General features: G+C 55.0%; 1 protein-coding gene across 1 annotated transcript; it reads left to right on the top strand.

Annotated features, from left to right (window-relative positions):
* The first annotated feature begins 8,078 nt into the window (after window positions 1-8,078).
* BIK (BCL2 interacting killer) lies at window positions 8,079-22,991 on the top strand. The gene is made up of 5 exons (XM_036931418.2): window positions 8,079-8,231; window positions 19,298-19,438; window positions 20,876-20,983; window positions 21,723-21,840; window positions 22,469-22,991. The coding sequence occupies exons 1-5, from the start codon at window positions 8,182-8,184 to the stop codon at window positions 22,556-22,558; spliced, it is 507 nt and encodes a 168-aa protein (XP_036787313.2). The 5' UTR covers window positions 8,079-8,181; the 3' UTR covers window positions 22,559-22,991.
* Window positions 22,992-23,741: the final 750 nt, after the last annotated feature.

Below are 23,741 nucleotides of genomic sequence, written 5' to 3'. Positions count from 1 at the left end.
GGAGATACGGGGCCTGGCCTCAGCGCTCCACTTCAGCTGCCTGTCCCCAGTTTCCTCCTCAGTGCTTATGCCCTACGATTGTTGTCAGGGTGAAAAGGGATGCTGAAGGGGAAATTCACCCATCTGTGAAACAGACATCTACTGAGGATCCACTGCGGGGGGTGCGGGGCAGTGCACCCAGGCCCTACCCTCCTGGAGCTCACAGACCAGGAAAACCAGGCCAGGAGAGCACCTTTGCAGGGCACCCCATCTCCCAGAGCTGAGGTGTGGACAGCAGCGGCCAGCCCATCCCTGTCGAGTGGAGTGCAGGCTGCATGAGCTGCCAGGCCTGCTTCATTGTTTTGAAAAGCCCTGTCATCACGCTGATAACCTCAGCTGTCAGAGGGGATGTTATTTTTCTGGGTGAAAGCAGAGTCTGCAGAGCCAGGGCTCCTTCCTGTCCGCACCCCCACGGGCCTGCTCCCTCCGCCAGACCTGACTTGAGCGATAACCTGGGGCCTTGAACCTGCTCCAGGCAGGGGACAGTAGTAGCCATCACTGCAGGATGTCCACGGCTGGCTGCCTGAGGCCTCCACAATGCTTCAGGAGCAGATATCACCTCCTCTCTGACCCCAGATTCCTGGAATTGTCTGATGGAGCGGAGGCCTGCTCTCCGTCCTCCTGACAGGCTCCATGAGATTAGGTTATTTCGGTCACACGGGCCATTTGGTTTATTGGCCCGACGCTTGTCTCTGAAATTATTGTGGCATTGAGCTCAGTGGCCTGGCTGGTGAAGCCGCTGTAACGTGCTTGGCAGTGCACTGCTCCTGTCTCAGTTGTGCTACAGTCCTTGTCACCAGCAAAGCTGTCCTCTCTGCTTCCACCACGGGCTCGGCCTGCCAAGTACTCCTGGCAACCATATATCTGGGTCTTATTGAAAATCCTCACTCTGGACTGTTTCGAGCCTGATCCACTGTGTTTTGTTTTGTTTAATGTTATTTTGTAGTATCGAGTTCTAATTTACACACCAGAAAGAGCACGGATCTTAGTGTTCAGCTCAACGCATGCTTACATAGGTACCGCCCCTGCGACCACCATCCGTATCACCCCCGAGTTCCCTCGTGCGCCTTCCCAGCCAGTACCCACCCCCACCTTGAGAGGCAGCCACTGGCCTTACCTCTATCACCATAGATTAGTTTTGCCTGTTCTTGAACTTCATATAAATGGAATCACACAGCGTGTTGTCTCTGTGTCTGGCTTCTTTCACTCGCCATGTCTATAAAAAAGTTTTTGTTTTATGGCCAGAAACATAATCCATGTTCATTGCCAAGGTGGTAAATAATGCACGAGAGAAAGAAAAGACCACATGTGAACCACTCTTGACCTTCCAGTTTGTTCCTTACAGACCTTTCAAGGCAAATGAAAAGTATTTTTCATCTGAAATCAACTCCATATTCTACTTCTTAGTCTATAACCTTTTTTCTCACCAAACACAGCCTGTCTGTTGGCACCTTTCTGCATCTGGCCCATGTAGATCCACCTTGGACTTTGAATGTCTGTGTGGATAGCATTCTTTGCCCCCTGCTGATGGATATTTAGGTTGTTTCCCATATTTGATTTTCTCTTGTTTATCCATCTCCCCTGCTCCCTAGGCAATACACTTATTAAGAGCAGAAAACTTGTCTGTCTGCTGCTGTCTTCCCAGCACTTGGTGGGTGCAGGAATTAGTGAATGGATAAGGTGCAGTAAACACTCTTGTACACACATCTGTGTAAATTAGCCTAATTATGGTTTCAAGAAAATTCCCGAAACCGGGATTGTTGGCCCAGAGGAACACACATTCTTAGTTCTTTTGTTCTAAATTGCCAAATTCTCTTCCAGAAAGATTCATTTATTCATGTGTTCATGCCACCAATTTTTACGGAACACCTACTCTGTGCCAGGCCCTGGCCCAGGTGCTGGGGATCTGGGGGTGACCACGGAGCCCATGCACATGCCCGTGTATCTGGAAGGCCAAAGGTGGCTTCTCCACTGCCCGTCCTTACTCAGTTACTCGGTTACTCGGTTACCATGAGCTTTTGAAATGTTCCCTGTGGGGTGAAAAGGGATCTCATCAATATATTCAATTGCATTTCTGTAAGTACCCCTGAAGGTGAAGGCCATTTCATTCTTTTTACAGCCATTTGTATTTTATTAGTTTCTTCAGCACATACTTTTTGAATGCCTGCTATATGTCAGGCATTGTTTTAGGCTCAGGGAATACAGCAGTGAGAAAAGGGAAAAAATATGAAGATTCCTGCCTTCATGGAGCTTATGCGCCAGCTGGGGGAGACAGATAAACAAAGCTAAGAACTAGAGCAGATTTAAGAGGTAATAAATGCAGGACATGGTAATGGAGAATTCCAGGGAACCAAGGACTGCAGTGTTAAATGGGATTGTCAGGGAAGGCCTTGCTGGGAAGGTGACATTTGAGCCAAGACTCGAGGAAATGAGAGGATGAGCCTGCAGACAGCTAATGGACAAGCAATCCAGGCAGAGGAAACAGCCGTTGCAAAGGTCCTGAGGCAGCCACGAACCTGTCTGCGGAATAGCTGGAATGAAATAAAGAAAGTAATAGAAGTGAGGCCAACAAAATAACATTGGGCTAGATTATGTAAGGCTTTGAGGACTTTGGCTTTTCTTCTGTGTAAGACAGAGAGCCCCAGGAGGACTTGGGCAGCAGAGGCACGCAATCTGAGTCTCATCTTAAACGCATTACTCAGGCAGCTGTGCTGTCATTCAAGGAGAGGGGCACGAGAGAAAGGGAGTGGAGGACACTCAGGTCTTCGGCCTGAGCACCTGCAAGGACAGAGTCTGCCACCAGCTGAGGTGGGAGACTGGGAGGCCTGGGGAGATGAGTGAAGCTGACCTGCTGGCCTGACGCCGGGAGGGGCCCGGGAGCTCCATCGCCCCCCAAGGTGGGGCTGTGCTGCAGGCCTTGGGCCCTGGCTTTGCGACAGGTGGAGGACTCCAGCTGGTCAAAGGGGCAGAAATGCTTCTGCGTATTCGTGGCTGTGAGAAGGTTCCCGCCAAAGCCTCGGGGGAGATTTGAGGGACAGGGCAGCTGCAGTGACCCACCCAGCCACGCTAGGTTTCCAAGATGTTACTCAAGCACCTGAGAACCAGCCTTGACTTTCAAAAATCATCTTACTACCATTGACTCTTGTCCCCAGAGGCCTCCCCAGGGCCTAGAGAAGTGTCTGGCTCCAGGCTCTGGGCACCAGGGACCCCAGCCCAATCCCCCCGATCGCTCCTGCATCTGCACCGGCCCCCCGCTGAAGACCCACCAGTGCAGGTTCTGGCATTGGCCTCCGTCTGCCATCCCTGCAGATCCCAGGAGTTTTCAGAGAGGCCAAGAGCTGCAGCCACCCCACAGCCTGGACTTCAGGACCTCCTTCTCTGGTGCCTCCTTGGCTGCATGGGTCACACAGCCCTGCCCTGACCTGTGTAGAGTCCAGACAGGGCTGGCCTGATCCTGGTCTCTGGACGCAGTGCCCAGGGGAAGCTCTGCACGGAACAAAGATTCACCTCCTTCTCCTTGGAAGGTCTTGTCACCAGACCCCAAGGGAGACCAACCTCCACAGGCTTCTTGTGAATGCCTCCACTGCCCCCCACAGATCCACAGACACTGGGGTGAATATGTACAGCCGCTCCCAGGGCACCTCCCCTCCCGCTCCCTTGAAGAAGGGAAGCTGGGAGCTGCCCTGAAAGCTACTTTAAAATGTTCTGCTCAAGGCAGAGAATAATCTGGGTGACAGGAGATGGCTGCGTTGGCCCCAGGGTGCTCATTGTCACACGGCTGCCCAGCAGGTATCGACTGAGCACAGGCTGTGTGAGCAGTGAACCAACCATATCTGGCTTGGTCTCAGTGAGGGGCAGAGTCAGACAACAGACAAATAAACACGTTTGTAAATAAATAGGCAAGAGAAGAAGGAAGAGAACGCAAGCAAGGCAAGAAGGGGGCATCAGCCCCGCCCACCCACCACTGGGTGACCTGGGTCAGTGAGGACGGTCTTTGGGCATTGCTTCTACCCTCATGCTGCCTGAGTTGGGTGATACGTCCCCATTTCCCCGAAAGTGAGGGAGATTGAGGCTCCAGTGCGTTAGGCTGTGTTCAAGCCCACACAGCTGGGAAGGGAGGCCCCCTCCCAGCCCCCACTACCCACGCCTGCACCCCGCAGCTCAGCTGGCCTCTCTGAGCCTGTCTCCTGGCTGGGAAAGTGGGGATGCAGGTCCCCGCAGCTTCCCACCAGCTCTGTCCACAGCGGGCCTCTCTAGCGCACAGCACAGCGCGGTGGGGGCGGGGCGGGCAGGAGGCAACATGAAGGAGGTGCCCCAGGGTGGCTGTGAGGGGAGGGGACAGCCGGGCCCTTCCACCAAGTGGATGGTGGCTTGGATGCCCCCACTCAGGAGCCTGGGCACTCATTTTCCCTCCAATACCCTTCCCATGGCTACGGGATTGCAATTCCCAAAGATCTAGGCCCTCGCCTGCTCAAAGTCCCTCCACGGCTCCCTAGTAGCCATAGGGCCAAACACACATTTGTGTTGCAATCGAAATCAGCCCTTTCTCCAAGGTACACTCCTCCCCCAGGAGGCCTTTCCTGATATGTGTGTGCCCTTTCCAGGCCCTTAGTTTTCTCTCCTTTTCCCTCTCCTGAGGCCCAGCACTTTCTGTCTGAGACCCATTTTGTACTTCTGTGCCAGTTTGATCTCCCTTCGAGCGAGGCATTTGCCATTGTGTCTGGCTCAGCTCCGGCCTGAGTTGAGACCAAACACAGTTTCCTTGTTTCCTGATCACCAAGTGAATACACATCTGTATAGAAAATCTGGAAAATGCAGAAAAACATAAGGCAGAGAACTAAACCACTTACTATCTTTATGCCTGGAGATGACCAATGTTCCCATTTTACAGTGCTGCATTTCTTTCCAGATTTTTCCATGGAAGTTGTAAATGTGGGAGTGTATTGGACACACTGACGTGTAGTGCTATTTCATTTAACAGACGGTGCGTCTCCAAGACACAGTTTCTTTTGTGAACATAACAAACTCTTCAGTTCTTAACTGACTCCTTTAATAATAGCCTCTGGGTTTACTGACCACCTACCGTGTGCCGGGCCCCACACTGGGATGCTGTAGGAGGCAGTTATAGGTGGCAGAGTCCGAATTCAAACCCAGGGCTGAGTGAGCCCAGGGTTCTGGTTTTCACCCAGCGGCTGCAGCTTCCCTCCCTAGCAAAGGCTTATACGCCAAGCGAAACTGCTTCGCTTTAGGGCTTCACAGACTTCCTGAAGCCTGGCTACAGACCCACAAGTCCGGCGGGACAGAGAGACCTGGGGTCAAGTCCCCATCACCCAATCTCTTGGCTATGTGGCCTTGGACCAAAAAGGCTCCTTGAGGCTCAGTCCCTCATCTGGGCGAAGAGAAAACCCATCCTTCAGGAGACCTTAAGGGGTACATCACATGACCCCCACAACATGGCCAGGCTGCCGGGTTCGCCGTGACTTCTCACCCCTACGAGGCATCCACTGGGCTGGTGAAGGTGAAATGCCACTGTGAGGAGCCGGCCCGTTGGGCTCTGCTCTAGCTTCTGGCAAGGAGCTCGGGCTCGACTCAGGAGAGAACAGCGAGGGCCTTTGAGGGGTCCCTCCTGATGTCACGAAGCCACACTCAAAGTTGGAGGATGTCCTAGATAAGGTGTCTCAAGGCTGGGACAAAAGTCTGGGAAGGCAAATGGAAATACAGGACCATTTAAAACCTGCACTGTTGCCTGGTTCCCAGGTGGGCGCTGGATGCTGAGGCAGCACCAGGCACGCATGCTCACTAAATGATCAGAAAAAGTCGCATCAAGGGCAAAACGCAGCCCAAAGTTGCTGCTGGAGGGTCTGCTCGGCACCAGATCCCTGAACCACAGAGAGAGGTGGTCCTGGCTTCAGCAGGAGGGGCTGGGAGGACCCAGAGGCCCCCGGAGGCAGCTCCTCAGGAGGGACGTGCCCAGGGAAGGAAGGGCCTGGCCCACCAGGTCACAGGGGACTCTTACAGAGCAGGATTCATGGCCCAGTGGTGCTGGTACTGGCCACAGAATCCTATGGAGGAGGGGAAACGGAGGCCCAGGAGGCTGGGGGGCCAGCTGTGGAGCGGAGGAAAGGGCTCTGCAGGACCTGGGCTTGAAACGCCTCTGCTGCCCAAGGGCTGGGGGGTCTCCAGTGAGTGGTCTCCTTTTCAGAGCCTCAGTTTCCCGATCTGTAAAATGGAGCCAGGAACTAGTTCTCTCTTGTCTGCACACCAACCCTTTGGGGGTGCTGCAGTGGGATGGCCATTCCTGCCCCATGGGGCAACTGTCAGAATTAGAGGAGATAATACAAAGTTTAGCCCTGGGCCTGGGGACCTGAACGGTGGGGAGGCCATCTTGACTGTCATTATTGTCATTTGCTATCTAACCCAGGGCCCGCTGTCAATTAATAGGAAGCCAAGGCCTTCTACAGGCCCTATTCTTATTCGAAAGGCTTTCAGCCCCTCCTCCATTTAATGAGCATATTGTTTTGGGACCTTGCAAGGCGAATATTTTCACCCACCCCTTCCCTGAGCACTTTATCCCCCATCTGTCCCTAAACTGTCCTCCTTCCTCCATCTGTTCTGCTAATGTTTATTGAACACCTACTACGTGCCTGGCCCTGAAACCCCCCCTGGAGGCACTGCCCTACGCCTCAGGGCTTTTTGGCCCATGAGACCCTTGCGCCACGCTTCTCCGCTGTGAGTCGCAGCTTTCCATCCGCGCGGTGCGTGTGCAGAGAGGACCCTATTTTGTAAGGCTCCTCAGGAGAGCCTGTGAGGCCCCCTGTGGCTATTAGTGACGGACGGAGGCTTTGTGGGACTTGGATTTGATGTGATCTGCAAGTCAGAGGAGGTCAGAACAGCCCGCAGGGACCGCCTTTCAGCCTGGAGTTTACTAAACAGTTGATGGTTCTCTCCTCTGATCTTCCGTGCAGCCCTGGGTGGCAATGGGGAATCAGCGCTGTCTCCCCGTTTCGCAGAGGAGAACACTGAAGGCAAGTAGGCGTCGCTCACTGTCTGGGGGAGGGAGTCAGGGGTCACCGCCAGGTAGCAGCTGGCAAACTGGAGGGAGGGGCGCCCTGCCGCGCCTCTGCTTTCAGAGACTGCAGGACTGAGGTAAACAAGCCTGTTGTGTTCTTGGAGCGATAGTTACTTTGTAATCCCCGCGCGACCCTCCGCCTCCAACACACCCCCTGGATAACCCCGCCCCAGGGCTGCGTCCCACCCTACCTGCAACCCTTCTGATTTCTTCTTCCTTCCCCAAAGGAATTTGGGGGCCGTCCCCGGCCTCTGTTTCTCCCTAGGCTCAGGAGCCTGCTCCCACTACAGGAGGCAGGGGGGTGGGGTGCGGCAGGAGGTGGGAGAGCAGGACTGCGGTGGAAAGGCCCCGCTTCTGTAGAATACTGTTAATTCTAAAAAAACAGGAACCTTAGTGTTTGAGTTTGGGAAGGAGGTTTAAAAGTGCCTAACTCCAGGTGGGCGCCAAGGCCTGGCAGGGCGGGAATGGAGAGTTATTGGTCAGTGGGTATGGAGTTGGTTTTACAGAATGGAAAGTTATGGAGACGGCAGCAAAGGTTCACAACATTATGCATGTATTTAATATATGAACAGTGCCCTTAAAAATAGTTAAGATGGTAAATTTTATGTTGTGTTTTACCACAATTAAAAATATTTGAAAAACAAAACCCAGCTTCCGAAGCTACCAGTACAAAGAGCACGAATATTTGAGGGCTGAATTCATGCTGTCATTCAAAAGTTATTTGGGCCTCGCCCAGCCTCAGTTTTCTCATCCGTAAAACGGCACGTAAAAAAGCACCGAGCTGTTAGGACTGCTTTGAGGACGAAGCAAGGCAATCCATGGGGAGATGCTGGATTATGCACGCAAACTCGGCCAGCGGATTCAGCCACAAATATTGCTCAGAGCCTACTGTGTGCACGCCATGCTGGGAAAACAGCGCACGCGACAAAACAAGCTTGCAGACAGCACGAGGTAGAGACAGTAAACAAGTCAACAGCTCACATTTGTAGCGGCTCGGTTGCAGGTGGACCTGGGGGCGGGCCGGGGCGGGGCCGAAGGCTTATAGGGCTGCGCGCGGGCTCCCGCAGCACACAATGCGCCTGCAGGCTCCGGAAGCCGCCGCAGTCGCCACCGCCGCTGCGAGGTGAGTCCCAGCCCTGCCGCGATCCCAACCCCGCTGCCCTCGGCCCTCCGCCCAGGCCGAGCCCGGCAGGTAGGCGCCGGGTGCTGCCCTGGATGCCGAGCGGCTGAAGGTCGGTGCCCGGTCTTATACGGTCCGCGCAGTTGTCAGTGTGTCCCTTGCGGGGGACGTTTCGGGACTCCGTTCCAGGTGCCAGCCGGCGACGGTGCCAGCCGGGTCTCCGTGGGCGGGCCGCAGTCTCCGCGTCTGTGCAACGGGCGACCGCTCCGCGCCCGCCCCCACGCCGCCTGCCCGTCGCCAGGTCCAGACCCCCAAGTTCTCGGGTCGCCTCCCGGGCACTGAGGCCGGTAGCCACCCAGAAGGGAAGATGGCGTCGGGCGCTGGAGCCACCGGGCTCCCTCCCGGGATGCGGGGAGGAGGAGAGCCGGGCAGGCCGGCGCGTCCGGGGCTGCGCTCGCCGGGGTTCGTAGATCAGAGCCGCCGACGTGCCGGGCGCACGCAGGGCCGCGGGGCGCGTGCCGTTCGGTGACAGGAGGGGCCCGCCGCTAGCCCCGCACGGCCACAAGGAACCCCCGGGCACCGGGCTGGTTCCGCCCGGGGGACGCGCTCTGGCGTCCCGGGTGCGAATCGCGCAAACCGTTAGTTGTTATTGCAGTTTTCGCGGAGTGAGCCGCCCCGGGGGCGGGATGATGTTGGCTCTGTAGTAACTTTCTGAGCTCCACTCTGGCGCGGCCCCTGGTTGGCATTTCTCCGTCAGCTCTCCAGGAAGGGAGGGTTATTTGTTTCATCCTTCCCTTGTTCAGAAAGGGACAACTGAGCTAGCTCTGTGCTGGCCCGCCCTCCAGGGCACAAGCCTCGTTTTACAGAGGGAAAAACTGAGGCTTAAGTTCCTAGAGGCAACAGAAATGCTACCTAAAAGCCCAGAGCTGACGTCAAGCCAAAACTCTCCACGCAGCCGCTTTCCAGCTGTGCTGTTTTAGTTTAGACAGGCTGCCCTGCTTGTGAGCCTGTGTGTTCATTCTGTGAAATGGGTTCATCAAGTTTCTACCAGGTGTGGAGAACACCCGCCCAAGTGTTGGTTTGGTTGCTAGTGGCCTCGAAGCAGTAAACACTTTAATTTATCCTTACTCTGGCCATGCTTTTGGGATAAATTTTTAGGAGGGGCGCGTTTCAGGTGATTATTGGTGCTGCCTGGCACTTGGTCCTAGATGGTCTGCGGAGGCGGTAGCTGGGCCTGGGCCCCAGTGCTGGCAGCTGATGTTGCCTCTCCCCACCCTCTCATCTCTCCACACTGCCCCTCCCTTCTCTGCCCAGGATTTGGGGGTTTCCCACCGTCTTAACTTCAAGGTCCGGGGCTATCATTGATTGAGCTGTGGCTTCTCCAGCCTTACCAACATTAGGTCATACAAATTTATTTTTGCTTGTTTCTGGCATAAAGTGTGTCTAAAGGTGTCGGGGGAGACTGGTGCCCAGGGTGTGGGCTTCCAGCCAGTGCCTTAGAATGTCCTCCATGGCAGGGAACATATTTAATCAACCTGATAAGATGGCTGCCAGGCTATCTTTTTTTGGAGGGAAACTGTTTCAATAGGGATATTTCTCCAAGTACCAGGGATCCCATGAGGCCTTCCATGGGATGGTGTGTGGCCTAAAACAAATGAAACGATACATGATACACTTAGCATAGCCCCTGTGTGTGTGTGTGTGTGTGTGTGTGTATCAGACTCCTGCTTCACTATTGCAGATCATTTGCCACCTCCTCCAAGAAGGCTTCTTTGTCTACCTCATCTACAGGTGCAGCCCTTCCTCTCCTCCCACCAGTTTGTCTGACCTGGGACCTTATTTTACTGTTTTCAGACACCAGGAACAGTGTGAAATTACCCATTTGTGCTTACTTAGACTTACACCAGCCTGCAGCTCCACAAGAACAGACCCAAATGTCAGCACTCACTGGAGTACCCCCAGTGTCCATCACGGCCTGGGCACGCTGGGCAGAAGCTGGATACGGAGTTGTGTACGTGTTAATTATTGTAAGTTTTAGGTGATCTTCGGTGGCCAACAGGTATAAAAGCAGGATTCACTGAGCCGCGAAGAGCCCACAGCAGTGTTGTCAGCGCAGCTTTGCACTGGATTCGTTCTCTAATAACTGGAAGAGGCTCCCGGGGAGGGGTTCTCTCCACTGGCAAGTCTTGAAGCTGACCTCGAAGGTATTTTCCCCTCTCCCTGAAAAGCATCCTGTTTTTAGTGAACCTATTAAGTTTGTAGACAGTTAATGGCTTCTTGCTTCCCCTGCCTCGGACATAGTGGATCCCACGAGAGTCCGGCTGTTTTTCTTTTTGCTCAGAACAATTCCAAGACGTTTCTAGGAAGTTGCTGGCACGCTCGGGTTTCACTGTGGGGCCACCAGGAAGCCTGCAGTGGGTCTGGAGTGGACACGGGCAGCTGCTCCCTCGTCTCTTTGTCTTGCCCCCCGGTTGGTTGGGCCGGGCCCTGGGAGAAATACAGAATGTAAGCAAATAAGTCCACGGTGCGTTCCTTGTCAGCCCCGAGGCAAGCGGGAGAGAGGCCAGGCCTGGTGGTCAGCGTGCCAGGGCGGACTCAGGGAGGGCAGCTGATTTTCCTAGTGTCAATATTAGGATGTGACAACACAAAACACCCACTGGGCCTCGCCAGGCACTGCATGGTAAACCTGTTTTTCTGGTGGTGGGAGAAGACACCCGGTCACCCAGACTGAGAAGAAGTGCGAGTTTGAAAGAAGAGCAGCCCACTGGCCATTTGGGGACGGGCCCTGTGAGATGGCTGTTTAAGGCAGAGAGTCCTTGTTTTCTTTTTTTTAAAGAGATGATGTTTGTGTGACTGGCTTGGAGCTCAGGAGAGGCTCTGTCAAGGTGAGACAAAGAACCGCGTGCCTGTGTGCGGGCCATGACGCACCGGGAAAGTCCCAGCCGTGACCACGAGGCGAGGCGGTCAGCCTGGGCGCCACCCCTCCTAAGCTCCAGGCTCCGTGAGGGATAGCTTCCCATTAGTGGGCACTTACTGTATACCATGCCTACATTACCCGCCTCCTCTTCACAGCTGACCCCAATTGGGCTCTCCGAAGGGGACAGTGTGTCCAGTCCAGGGTCCCCCTGCCAGGAGTTGCTTGTTCCTGTGAGCCTGGCTCCTCCATTCTGGTTTGCATTGTCCTGCCTGTCTCCTCTGGCTTGTCTCCGTTCACTGGGGCAGACAGACAGGTAAACATTTAATGAGGCCATAATGGGCTAAGTGCCCAATCCAGGTCTGTTTATCAAAGGTTCTGGGACAGTGCAGATGAAGAGCAATTAATTCTAGCCTGGAAGGGTGGGAAGGAGGTGGATTCTGGGTCAGGCCTGAAGGAAGAAGCAGGTCCCCTAAGACAGCCTTGGGGAGGCAGCGGGAGGGTGTTTGGTCGAGGTTGAGGGCACCAAAGGGCTGGGGTGAGTCCAGTGGGGGGTGGAGGACTTTGACCCAGCGAGGAAATGGGAGCCTCCATGGAGGCTGACCGGAGGGGGGCTCAGGACCCTGTGGGTGACTGAGAGCCCGCAGAGCAGTGAGGGCGTCCCAAAACTGCCAGGGAGAAAGGAGACCCCGAGGGCCGCGTGGCTCCCTTTAGGCTTCAGTGTCTGGCCCTGCAGAGCGCACAGTCCTTCATTTATTTTAAATACTTCTTAAGTAAGAACTTATTTCAAAGACATACTTTTAAAGGTTTTTAAGTTGCTGGTGTAAGTCAAACAGCCTGGGTGGCTCATAAGCCATAGATTCATTTCTCACAGGGCCCTGGAGGCCGGAAGTCCAAGGTCAGGGTGCCACAGGCTTCCTGTATTCGCACGTGGAGGGAGCTCTCCTGCGCCTCTTTAGAAGAGTAATTGCTAAACACTCGTGGAGCCCAGAAGATCTAATTGCCTCCCAAAGACCCCATCTTTTGGGCAGTTAAGTTTCAACATATGAGTGGAAGGGGGCGTGGACACAGGCATTCAGACCACAGCAAACTGGTTTAAAGCCAGTTTCAAAATCAGTCAAGAGAATTATTAGTCTGTTACATTTCCCGTACAGTTTAGTGTGTTTTTATAGGTATTTAAGCAGAAAAGGGCATAGAAGATCTCCCAACACTTGCTTTACAAAGAAATATTGGGAGTCCAAGAGGGCTGAGGCCTTTGTCTAAAGTCACACAGACAAGCTGGGCTAGAACCAGGCATCCCACCATGTTCGTGCTTAGCCAGTGAGACGTGTTCCTGTCACTCAGCAGCTACCCAGGACTTACTGTGCGCTACACAGAGACCCAGCACTTTGCATTTTTGCAGTGGCTAGCCTGCCTAAACGTGGGTTTGGGGAGGAAGAGGGGGCGCTGGTCTTGCATCACTCTTTCCACGAACGTTCCTGAGCTACTGACCAGGCCCAGAGAGAGGCCCTGGTGCTGAATCAGACCAGACCAGACCAGCTCCCACCAAACCGTGACCTCAAATAAACTCTGGTGGTCGAGACAGTGTGTCCCCAGAGGTGGAGGCCGTAGCCGCTCCCCTCGGGTGTGTGACAGCCCTTCCCTGTTCTAAACCCGTTTCTTCATCTGTGAATAGGGGATAGGTTCCTTCCTCCACTAGGGTGAGCTGCCAAGTGCTGGACGCTGTTCCTGCACCTGCATGTTTCATAGTTGCCTTCTTGCCCGTGATGCTAAGTCCAATAATGACAAATTCTTGGGCCCTACTGTGCCCTGCAGGCATGTTCCATCTACTGTTGAATTTAGTGAAAACTACTGAGCATTTCAGGCCTCACAACATGACATTTTTCTAATTCTCAAGGCTGCCTCCCTGGTTTGTCTACAAGTAGATCAACCTGCATTGCTAGGAGGGTCTATTTTTGGAGCTTGGGGGTGGTTAGCATGATTGTATGGCGAAGAGGCTCTGAATTTCCATTTTCAACCCTCCCAAGCCCCCCATCTGTGAAATGGGACAAACATCCCCTTCTCTGGAGGGGGGTTGTGCTCTGTAGATGCAAATAAAGAGGATGTAGGGTCACCGGGAGCACTGAGCCCCGGCCCAGAGAGGGCAGCCTTTGTTGGAGGCCCCAGCAGCCGGAAGCCCAGCGCAGACTGGACTGCTGGCCGTGGCCCAGTGGATGGCTTTGCCCACACCTGGATTCCAGGTGGATCCGGCCGGCACCTGCGCTCTGTGGTGGGCAGAGCAGGACTGAGAGGTGGCGGCTCCAGGGGTCCATTCCGAGCTGCCACTTTCCAAATTACTGGACAACTCCCACCCACCTGCCCAGGTGACTTTCCAATTTTCTTTTTACATTTCTCTCCCCCCTTCCTGCCTCCTTCCCCTGAGGTATTTCTCCATCACTGAAGGGAAGTGAGCCCTGCCCTCCTCAAACAGGGTGGGGATCCTACCTGCAGGTTCCTGACCTGGAGGCTGGAGCCTGGACTTGGCCCGCAAGATGGGTGGACGGGGAAGGGGGTGGTTACTTGATTCCAGAAATAGACCTTTAAAACAAACATCACCATTTCAGACAAATTCAAGCTATTAATCTGAAGCAATTGTTTTTGCTTACTTTTTTGAATCAGCAGCACCAGCAGCACATGCCTGATAGTAAAAATTCCAGAGCACAAAAGCATGTATAGTAAAAATTAAGTCTACTTCCCACCTCGGTGCCAGAGACATCTCCTTCCTCTCTTTACTAATTGCTTTTCTCCTTCAGGGGATGACTGGTGCAGAAGGAAGTATTTGTCTGTTTTGGGTCTTCATTTTGACACAGTGAAGACTTCTGTCCCTGCTGACTTCACGTAGCCATGTGCCTTCATTGGGGTCTGGCCACACCAGTGCCTACAAGCGCACTGCGTATCTTCCTCAGGGCTGCCAGGGAGGGGTGTATGCAGGAGACAGAAGTCAAAGGTTATACACCTTTGTGGTTGTGGGACATATTAATCATCAAAGTGACCCCCAGAGATGTCAGGGGCAGCTGCTGCACGGCAGGGTGAGTGGACGGTGAGGGTGAGGGGGCACTGTCCCCCACTCCTCTCTGGGGCTGGTGAGTCCTTAATGAGCTTTGGAGCCCTTGCTAGGTGGCAGACAATGGGCAACAGTGGTGTCTAATCTTAGCAGCCCTGGAGGTTGGGACACTGCCACGCAGGAGAGCCCTGCCTGTGCTGGGCCCAGAGTCGGCTGACTGTCCTGGTCCTGGCAGTGGCAGCTGGGGGGAACCTGGGTGTGTCCCGCGGAGGTCAGGGCCTTTTGGCTTGAGTGGGCGCTGGGTGCTTTGAGTACCGAGGGCTCTGTAAACTGGGGCACTGCCCCCCTCACAGGTGGCGGCGGAGCTGGCGACTGGGACCATTGTGGATGGGAAAAGGTGGGCTCACCAGCAGCCACTGGCCTGGCCCTCAGGACTCCGGGGACTAGTTGGCATTGTGGGAGCCCCAAGGTTGTCGTCACCTGTTCCTGCTTTGCTGCGAAGCGTGCAGGGACACAGCAAGGTTGGGAGCAGGGAGGGAAGCAGGCAAGGCTGGGCTTGGGGAGACTGAGGGTCCACTGTCCGAAGAGGGGCAGCTGTTGCCATCCCAGTGTGTGTGGGGGCATGCCTACGTCACTGCAGGCCCCACAGGTGTGTTCGTGGCTGTGGGGGCGGTGCTCTCCTCTGCCCAGAGGGTAGATTTGCATCCCGACCTCGAGTAAAACAGGGTTCCTGGCTGGTTTTTCCACTGAGTGTGGAGGAGGGTAAGTGTGTGGGCTGCAGCCGGGGTGGGGACACGTGGCTGTGTGTGCCTTCCTTTCCCTAAAGAAAACTTGTTTGCAAATTTACTGGAAAAAAAATAGATGCTTAAAACCAGTCCAGGTTCCTGAATCTGCAGCTGCAGAAACTTTGTTTAGTCATTCAACAAATGCTCTGTGCTATGTGTTGGGAACCATAAGAATGGCAGTTCCTGTTTTGTTACTTGCTACTCTGTGTCAGATACATTAACATGGATTCTGTCATTTAGTCCTCCCAACGTCACTCCCCAGCCCCGTGAAATAGGTGTTACTAATACCCTCATTTAGAAGTAAGGAAACTTGAGGCACACGGAGGCCAGCTTACCCAAGGACACCCCCCAGCGTGGCTGCAGAGCCCAGGCTCCAAACGACCACAGAGGGAGAGACAGCAGTGGCTAGTGTGCTTGGCTGGGGAGAAAAGGAAGCAGAGACCGGGCTGTGGGAGCACCTGAGGCCCCCACCCTGGCCCGGAGGCCTGGGGCAATGCCGGAATTGAGTTCTTTGGGGACCAGTAGAAGTGAGCCTGTCAGAGCAGACAGGGTGGCCAGCTGGCAGGCACTGCCCACGCACGGTCACAGAGCGTTAAGTGTGGTGGGAACGGGGGCCAAAGTTGGGGTGGCAGGGCTGAGGTGGCCAGAGGGAGAAGAGGGCTGCCCCGTAGCGGTGCAGCACAATTCCTGAGGGGCCTCGGGAGCTGAGTGGGGTGGTGACCGGGTCAGATCTGAGGCTGCTGCCTGGACACAGACGGGAGAAGGCCCGGCAGGAGGCGGCCCGCGCTTGGCCTCCCCCGGGGTGGCAGGCAGCTGGGAGGCTGCCGCAGGGACCCTGCCCCCAGCTCCGTGCCGCACCCCGTGTGTCCTCGCACTCTCAGATCTAGAGCCCCAAGGCCAGCCCAGGGCAGGCTGGCAATTCTCCGCTAGTGTCAGTCAGAATCTTAGGGCATGGGCACATGGGCACAAGGGCAAAGGGGCTAAGGACCGGGGCTACTTCCCTTCTCTTCCGGGAAGGGAATAGCTCCCTGCAGACGGGGCTCAGGTCGGAGGAGAAGGGGGGGTCAGGGGGGTAGATGCAAATGAGGTCTGGGGCTGCTTTCCCTGAGAAATGGCCATTTGCATTGACACGAAGTCTACTGGGAGCCTGATGACAGCCAGAGCGCCAGTCACAGTTCCTTAAATGGCACACTAGCTGCAGGCTCCAGGGCCTGGTACGTGTCATGTGCATGCACACGCATGCACGCACACACACACTCACACTCACTCTGCTTATAATCTATGCAGTGTTAAAACCTCCCGTCCATGAAAGTTGTGTCCATTTATCTGGCTCTTTTATGTCTTTTATGGAGTTTCAAACTTTTATCTATAAAGATTTTAAGCATCCTTTATTAGAGTCATTCCTGAGCAAAACTTTGTATTTCTGTAAATAGGTATTTTCTATTATATTTTCTGGTGGCTTTGTAGGAATGCTACTGGCTTTTGAATTTGATCTTGTATTTGGCAACCTTGAAACTCCTGGTAGTTTCAATAGGTGATTCTCTGGGTTTTCTATATAAATGTTCGTATCTCCTAAAAAAATCTTCCCTTTTCTTTTATTGAAATTAATCATGTTTTCTTCTGCTGGGTTCTTTTAGAGGTTTCCTCTAACTTGCTAAGATAATCTTCTCAATTTGTCTAACTTAAATCCAGGTAAGTCCTCTTGACTCTGCTAGTGCCAGCCCCTGCCCCCTCCCCGCCAGCCCCTTACATCTCCTTACTCTGTTTAAGCAAATGAAATTGACAGCGACACTGCGGATGGAACATGGTATTAATGCCAAAGGGGCCGCATGGCTGGAGCTCATCCTGGGGACGGGGTTGGCCACTTGCAGCAGCCCAATGTTTGAAAGGCAGATGGATAGAATTCAACCCCAGCTATAGAAGTAGCTTCAAACCATACTGGTTTTGTTCTGTACTTTTTTCTGAAGTGTTGAAACTTCGCGTTGCAGAGGGGTCTCTATTCACCTCAGAGCTTTTAACTGCTACCATGCATTCTGGGAACAAATGTGTGAAGCTTTGTGCACCAGAATGTTACCTGTGCTGGGCATTTAAGTAGCTAACAGTATTTTAGAGTTAGAAATGCTGCTGTGTCCCTCCCTGTCCGGGTGCGCTGGCCTGATGGTTTGACAGACTCGCTGGGCCTGGGACCTGTGTGCTTTCAGCACTTTGCCTGCAGGTGCCCTCAGCAGGTGGCAGCCCCCATCCCGGGTGCTGGGGCCACCCTCCCTCCACCCACCAGATCTGACCTGACAGCTCCTTTCAGCCCCAGGGAAGGTGCTGTCCTGACAGGTGCGAGTGGCACATGTTAGGCCGCAGGCTCTGTGTGGCGGTTGTGGCTGTGTTTACTCCAGTCCCAGTGCCTGCTGGAGCTGCTTTTCGTGTTGGACTTTCATCCAGAACAGATGTAAAACTCTTCTGTTTCCCTCCCTTTCCATGTCTGTGATGCCAATTCTGGGCATTGATTCTGTCTAGAACAATGCCATCCTTATGTGGTTTCTTTTCTCAAAGGCCAGAGTGCCCCAGACCCCCACATGCCTGTCCGCACCCTTGATGGCGTCACAGCAGCCTTCTCTTTGTGTGCAGCTTGGACGCGTTGTTGGAATAAACTGTCTAGACTCGCCCTGAGACACCTGGAGGATCCGAAACTGACCTCTACCCTTTGCATTTCCAGCCTCACCCTTTAATGCTGGAAGCAAGTGGTGGGCACACTCCTGTCCAGCCTCAGTGTCCCCGCAGGGCGCCTGCCTGCATTGTTCCGCTTGGTCTGCTTCAGGGGTGAACGCCCTGGCCTGGGGAGTGCGGAGACTTGGGGGCTCTGTCCTTTCTTGCTTCAGTGCAGGCAAACGTGGGGAAATTAGGAATTTAGAAAAACCCAGGACATTACTGTAAGGAAATACTGGGCTGAAGTACAAAGGTCATAGGGTTAGTGCCTACTCCTGGCTGTGCTGAAAATACTGGAAGGAGATTTATTTATTTAATTCTCAATAGCCAAGCGAAGGGCTACTGACATCTTACCCATGAGAAAACTGATTTTATTTAGCTCCAGAGCCATCACCTTCATTATATTCTAGATCTGAGGTGTGGGGTAAATGATGGTGAACCAGGTCACAGAATCCTAGTAGCTATGACAAGTGATGATGTAAGCATTTGTTGATGTGGGAATTCACAATTGTAATAGTTAAGAAGGCCTTTGGTGGCAAGGAACAGGAAACTCAGTGAATAGTGATTTGAACAATTGGGTTTTATTTTTTCTTAGACAATTAGGTGGGCAGTGACATGTATTTTTTTAGTTGTTCAACAATGCCATCAGACAGCCAAGCTCTCACCTCTCTGCTCTATATTCGTAGCACATTGGTTAGCCTTATGCTTAATACCTCCATGTCATAAAGTGGCTGCTGTAGCTCCAGCCTTCACTCCTGTGTTGAAGGTAGCAAGGAGGGAGAAGAGCTGCCCAGGCTGTCACTGCTTCCTTTCAACTCCCCATTCAGACTTTTGAGACCTCATTGACCAGGACTGGGTCACATGCTTACCACCAGCTGCAAGGCATGCTGGAAAGTGAGAAACAGCATCATGATTGACTCAGATGAAGAAGGATTCAGGCCTCCCTCGCCCCCACAAGGAAATTAGTTCTGTTACAAGGGACCTGGGGGAGTAGAAAGGTAAACATCAGTCTTGCCAAGAGAGTCAAGTGAAGAAAGGTGGTTATAAAACACTATGTAAGGAGTGATCCCACTTTTGAGAATGTTCATGTGAGGGTGTGTGATGTGCATATGTGTTTAGAAAAAGATGAAGATGAGCAGTGTCCCTCTGGGCATTGGGATGGTGGAGGACTTTTCCTCCTTCTGCTTATCTGCCTTTTCTGCCCAAGGGGAAGAGCGGACAAGAGGTGGGCACTTGAGCTAGGCAGTACTGGAGTTGCTCTTCTGCGGAGCCCAGCTGTACCCCATATGCCTGGGTTTTTTTACTAACCAAACTGAAGGCCAGAATTAGAGCCTGTCTGATACTTAACACTCTTGATTTTTCTTATACAAAGAGAAAAGACAAGGGCCCTTATGAACCATCTCCAAATCCCTGGCTTTAGAGTTGTATGACAGAGAACAGAGAGGCACGGTGATTTCCCCAGAGGCACACAGCCAGCTTGCAGCAGAATTCATGTCCTGGGGCGCTGGAGTGGGGAAGGCTGATGATGGCTCCATGGGAGAAAGAGTGGGCCGGCAGGTAGCAGAGGTAAGGTGACAGTGCGTGCATAGTTCTGGGCATGCAGTCAGTGTGTGTCTTCTTCCCCCAGAGAAGAAATGTCTCAAGCAGGAGCCTTTTCCAGCGACCTCCTTTTGGACACTTTCCTGCGTGAGCATGGCCCCGAAGCTCTGGAGGTCCCTGGCATGACCGAGCTCATGGAGGATGAAGATCCCGGGTCCTCCCTGTACAGGCATGTCCCTGGGCCCCGCCCACTGCCGTTCCGGGTCAGTGGCCTCTGGGCCGTGCTCACAGGAGCGGCCCTGGGTTCCCCAGGCAGGGCTCTGGAGCAGACCCCCCAGGTGTGGTCACAGAGCCAGTGCCCTGGGCAGGGCAGCTCCACTCTGGCCATCAGAATGGCTCAAGCAGGCTCAGGAGGGGATGCGTCCTGCTCCTCGTGGCCACAGTCACCTTGTCAAGGCCTCTTAAGAGGTGGATACAATTTTAGGAAAGGGGCCTGAGGAAGCCATTTCAGATAGTTCCTGGCCCCAGGCGTTAGGGCAGCAAAGAGGGGATCTTCCCAGGACTGGCCCCAGGGTTCTGGATGCTCCCCTCTTGCTTTAGGCCTCAGGGTTCTTAAACCATTTGGTCCTGGGTTTGGGGATTGGGATTTTAGGGCTGGAGGTATCCCCAAATCTGCCTTCCCTCACCCTTTCCTGCTCCATTTGTAGATGACAGCAGGGGCCATGCAGCCTGGGGCAGTGATTTCCTGAGGGTCCCACAGGTATTGGGATAGGGGTGGGGCCTTGACCCAGCACGTTGCCTCTGGAATAGAGCATGGACCCTGGGGAGACTGGGCAGGTGGCTGGGGCCAGGCTGGGAGGGGCTTGGAGTTCCTGGTCCCTGGGAGGCCTACCTGCCTGGGAATTCCCAGCCTGGCTGCCATCACTGGGATGGAATGTGTTGGCAAACCCCTGTCAGCAGGGCTGAAGGTGCCCACATGCCAGGACGGGAGGGGAGCGTGTGAGACTTGGCGGTGTGTATGCCTCCATTTTCACCAAGGATTCCAGTCAGAGTAGGGAGGTGTGCAGGCAGGGACCAGTTAGCCCCTCCTTTGTGAAAGGAGTGATGACGACAGGTGGTTTCAAGATGGGGCCGGGGAACAGGTGCCAGAGCCCCTCCCTATGAGGAGGGTTGAGACCCACGTAGGAAGCCGGCCGCAGTGATCCGAGGGGGCACTCCCGCCTGCCCAGCCCCATTTCCCATCTTTGCCAACATTTCCACCAAACCCACCAGGTGGGGGGCCCCCTCCCAGGACTCCCCAGGGCATTCGGTTGTCGTGGGATGGGGGAGGGAGGCTGCCTTGCCCCAGTGCTCACCGAGGCAGAGGTGTCCCTGCCACCCGCCCCAGGCGAGGGTGCAGGCCAGATCCCAAAGCCCCTGCCCTCCCACGAGAGGAGCTGGGACGGGCCCCCAGGGCAGTCTCCCTCCCCGCGTGGGAGCCCCCCTGTGCATGGGACCCCGCTGGCTTTTTCTGAAGCAAAGTGGGAGCCAGAGGAGGGGCCTGGGTTCCCAGCCCTTGCCGTGCTCTGCGCCTGCCTGTGGTCCTCCTGAACCCGGGGCCTGCTGGGCCAGGGGCGTGGGGTCCCTGGCACGACCACACCCCTAATTCCCTATGCCCTCCCCACAGTGACAACCGTGATGACATGGCCATGCGGCTGGCCTTCATTGGGGACGAGATGGAAGTGAGATGGACGCTGCCCCACATTGCTGAGCTGCCACGGATGGCCACGTACAGGTGACCAGCCCCCGTCCAGCCTGGGAGTCCCCAGCTCCAGAAGCTGCCCGCTGCCGCCTCACCCTCTGGGCTTGGGCAGCAGACCAAGCAGAACCCAGGTGCCTTCTCTCCTTCCCTCACCAAGCTAAGACAGTAATTTCCAAGAGGGTCTTGGCCTGAGAGAAGAGGCAACGCTGGGTGAGCATGGATGGGGCTGTCTGCGTGCCCGGCAGAGCCTTCTGTATGGAGGCATCTCACCTGCTGATGCTCAGCTTCCATGATTTGCCAGCACTCCTCCAGGTTCTCATCATCTCACTGAGTTGCTCAAAGTGGGCATGTGGAAACCTCACTCCTGGAGACCAGGATGAACACTGACATGGTCTCCTGGTCCCCAGCTTTCCCCTGGGGAGCTGGGGCCTCTATGAAAACAAGCTCCTCCGGCAAGGACCCATTCCCCTGGACCTGCCTCTTTGGGCCTGTGGACAGTGGAGCATTTTCCACAAGGCAGCTCCAGAACGCAAGGCCAAGCTCCAGAGGGCCGGCAGGCAGGTCTGGGAGGAAACAGTAATCAGATGAATTCGGGACCAGAAATGGCCCATGGGGAGTAGCCCTCCCTGGCAGAGCACCCAGGGAAGGGGGATAGGACGGCAGTGGGTGGAGGGGACAGGCCCTCTTTTCCCCACGACTCTCACCTAAGATACAGGCTCTCTCTGCCCCCGGCCTGCAGTAATGGCCCTGTTCCCCCCCATTTGCACGGCAGTTTGGCTTTCACCTACAACCAGGCAGGCCTGAGGGGTGTTCTTAGAAGTTTTACGGATGGTCTCACTAACCTCAGGGAGAACATAAGCTTCTGGAGCCTCCTGACCCTCAGGGACTGGGTAAGTAAGCCCTGAGATTTTACGACCCTGACTTACATTCCTGCATGTGGTGAGGTCTGGAGCAGTCATGCCTTCTCTGGTTGCCACAGTCCCCACCATTCTCTATTGTCTTGTATGCTTCACTAATTTCTACTACTGCCTGGTCCCAAAGGTCTTTTTGGGTTTGAGACTCCTGGCTTACTGCCTGATGCACGAGTCCCTTGAGTGCATTTGCTAACTTCCACCTCTGTGTACATGCTGTTCCCTCTGTCAGGAGTGACTTCATCTGGCAGAAAGATGCAGCTGGTTCCTCACGTACCTGCCCTCCCCCACTCCTCCCCACCTTGCACGCTGATTGTCCCTCACACCAGTTCATCCCATCATACCAGTCCCCAGCAGACAGCAGCCCCTGGGTGGGCTGGCCTGCCACCCTCTGCTGTGTCCCCAGGGCCCCTTTCTGGTGCCTCCGGTGCCCCTCTGGTCACTTTGCCCCACACCCCTCCAGTTCTAAGTGAGGGGCTCCTGTGTCCCCCACCCCATTTTTACCCATGCCTGGCTCGCCCTGGTGTCCAGCAGGCACAGGACAGCTGTAGGATGGGCCCGCGGGTCCCAGGCTGGGGTCCTCACCTCTGCCCCCTTCACCCCGCAGGTGCTGCCCCCCCCAGGGCGCGAGTTGGTGCTGTCCGCACTGCTGGTGCTGGCGCTGCTGCTCGGCTGGGGACTCCGCCTCCTGCAGTGACGCCGGCCCCCCTCCGTGGGGGTGGGCTGGCCCCGCCCCTGGACCACCACCCTGGAGGTGTGCCTTGTTGGTTTTGTCTTTTTAACTGTTTTCTGATGATCGCTTTTTTATATTTAAACTCTGAGTGCTGGGACACTACTGAGATTTTTCATACTAGTTTTTTCTTGTTTTCTTTTTTTTTGTAAGACAAATGAATTCACTGTACCTCTAGGGTGGTTACTGGTTAACTGCCCACGCTGAGGCCTGGCTGGGCCTGCTCTCCTGGCCCCAGCCCACTCTGCCGTGGCCGGTCCCAAGGAGCCATCCTCCCACGGGCTGCCGGTGTAGCGGGGCAGGGGTAGTGCCGGTCACACCCCTGGGTCTGTGATGCCCCTGGCAGAGAGCGTCTGGGATAGACCTGAGGGGAGGGGAGCTCAATAAACTGTTGGTTCCAGCCTGTCTCTGGTCCTCTCTGTGGGCTGGCAGTGTGGGCTTCATCCTGTCCCTGCAAGGGGGATTGTGGCTGGGGGTACGGGCTCGGGGAAGGGTGGGCTGTGCTCCTGGCCACCTGTGCAGCTGGCTACTTGTACCACACAGCCCTCCCTGCTGTCCCAGCACTGGCAAACGGTGTCACGTATGTGGCCCAACACAACACATGGTGGTTCACTCCCTGCCTGCCAGGCCCTGGCGCCTGATGTCTGTCATCAGGGATTACTTCTTTTGGGCTGTTAGTACCTCTTAGGACTGGGCTGCCTGCCCCTCCCCATGTGTGCTTACCCTGCGTGTGCTGGAATACTGCAGCCTGGGGGGCTATTCACACAAGTGTGTTGGGGAGAAGGGGCACCTCCCCATGTGTGGGCCCAGCCCTCCCCAGACCTGGGCCCACTGCTATTAGATCCTACCAGGCCTTCCCAGAACTTGTGTTCCATGTCTCCCACCCCCAGTCCCCTATCTCAGTGCCAACCCTGGGGTGAGCCACCGTTCTCCAGCTTCCCACGTCCCCTGCACCAGCGTCCGGGGCAGCCTCACCCTCCAGCCCACTCCAGGCCCAGGGCTGGGGAGCCTTCCCTGCCCTCCACTCAGCCCCAGAGCCCTCCAGCAGATGCAGCTGCCCCAGCGTGCAGCTGGGCCGATCAGAGCAGGCCCCTGCGTCCTGCCCACTCTCAGCTGCTACGTGAACGCATGTGGTCAGTCAGAGGTGCCC

The sequence above is a fragment of the Manis pentadactyla genome, chromosome 10, assembly GCF_030020395.1.
Source record: "Manis pentadactyla isolate mManPen7 chromosome 10, mManPen7.hap1, whole genome shotgun sequence".
Taxonomy (NCBI): domain Eukaryota; kingdom Metazoa; phylum Chordata; class Mammalia; order Pholidota; family Manidae; genus Manis; species Manis pentadactyla.
The sequence above is the reverse complement of the archived record's forward strand: the minus strand, read 5'-3'. Positions and strand labels throughout refer to the sequence as shown.

Bases quoted from the DNA above. Each gene is read 5' to 3' on its own strand.
- BIK (XM_036931418.2), top strand. From the start codon at position 8,182: ATGCGCCTGCAGGCTCCGGAAGCCGCCGCAGTCGCCACCGCCGCTGCG. The intron at 8,232-19,297 runs GTGAGTCCCAGC...TTCTTCCCCCAG, and splicing joins GTCGCCACCGCCGCTGCGAG to AGAAGAAATGTCTCAAGCAG. The intron at 20,984-21,722 runs GTGACCAGCCCC...TTTGCACGGCAG, and splicing joins CCACGGATGGCCACGTACAG to TTTGGCTTTCACCTACAACC.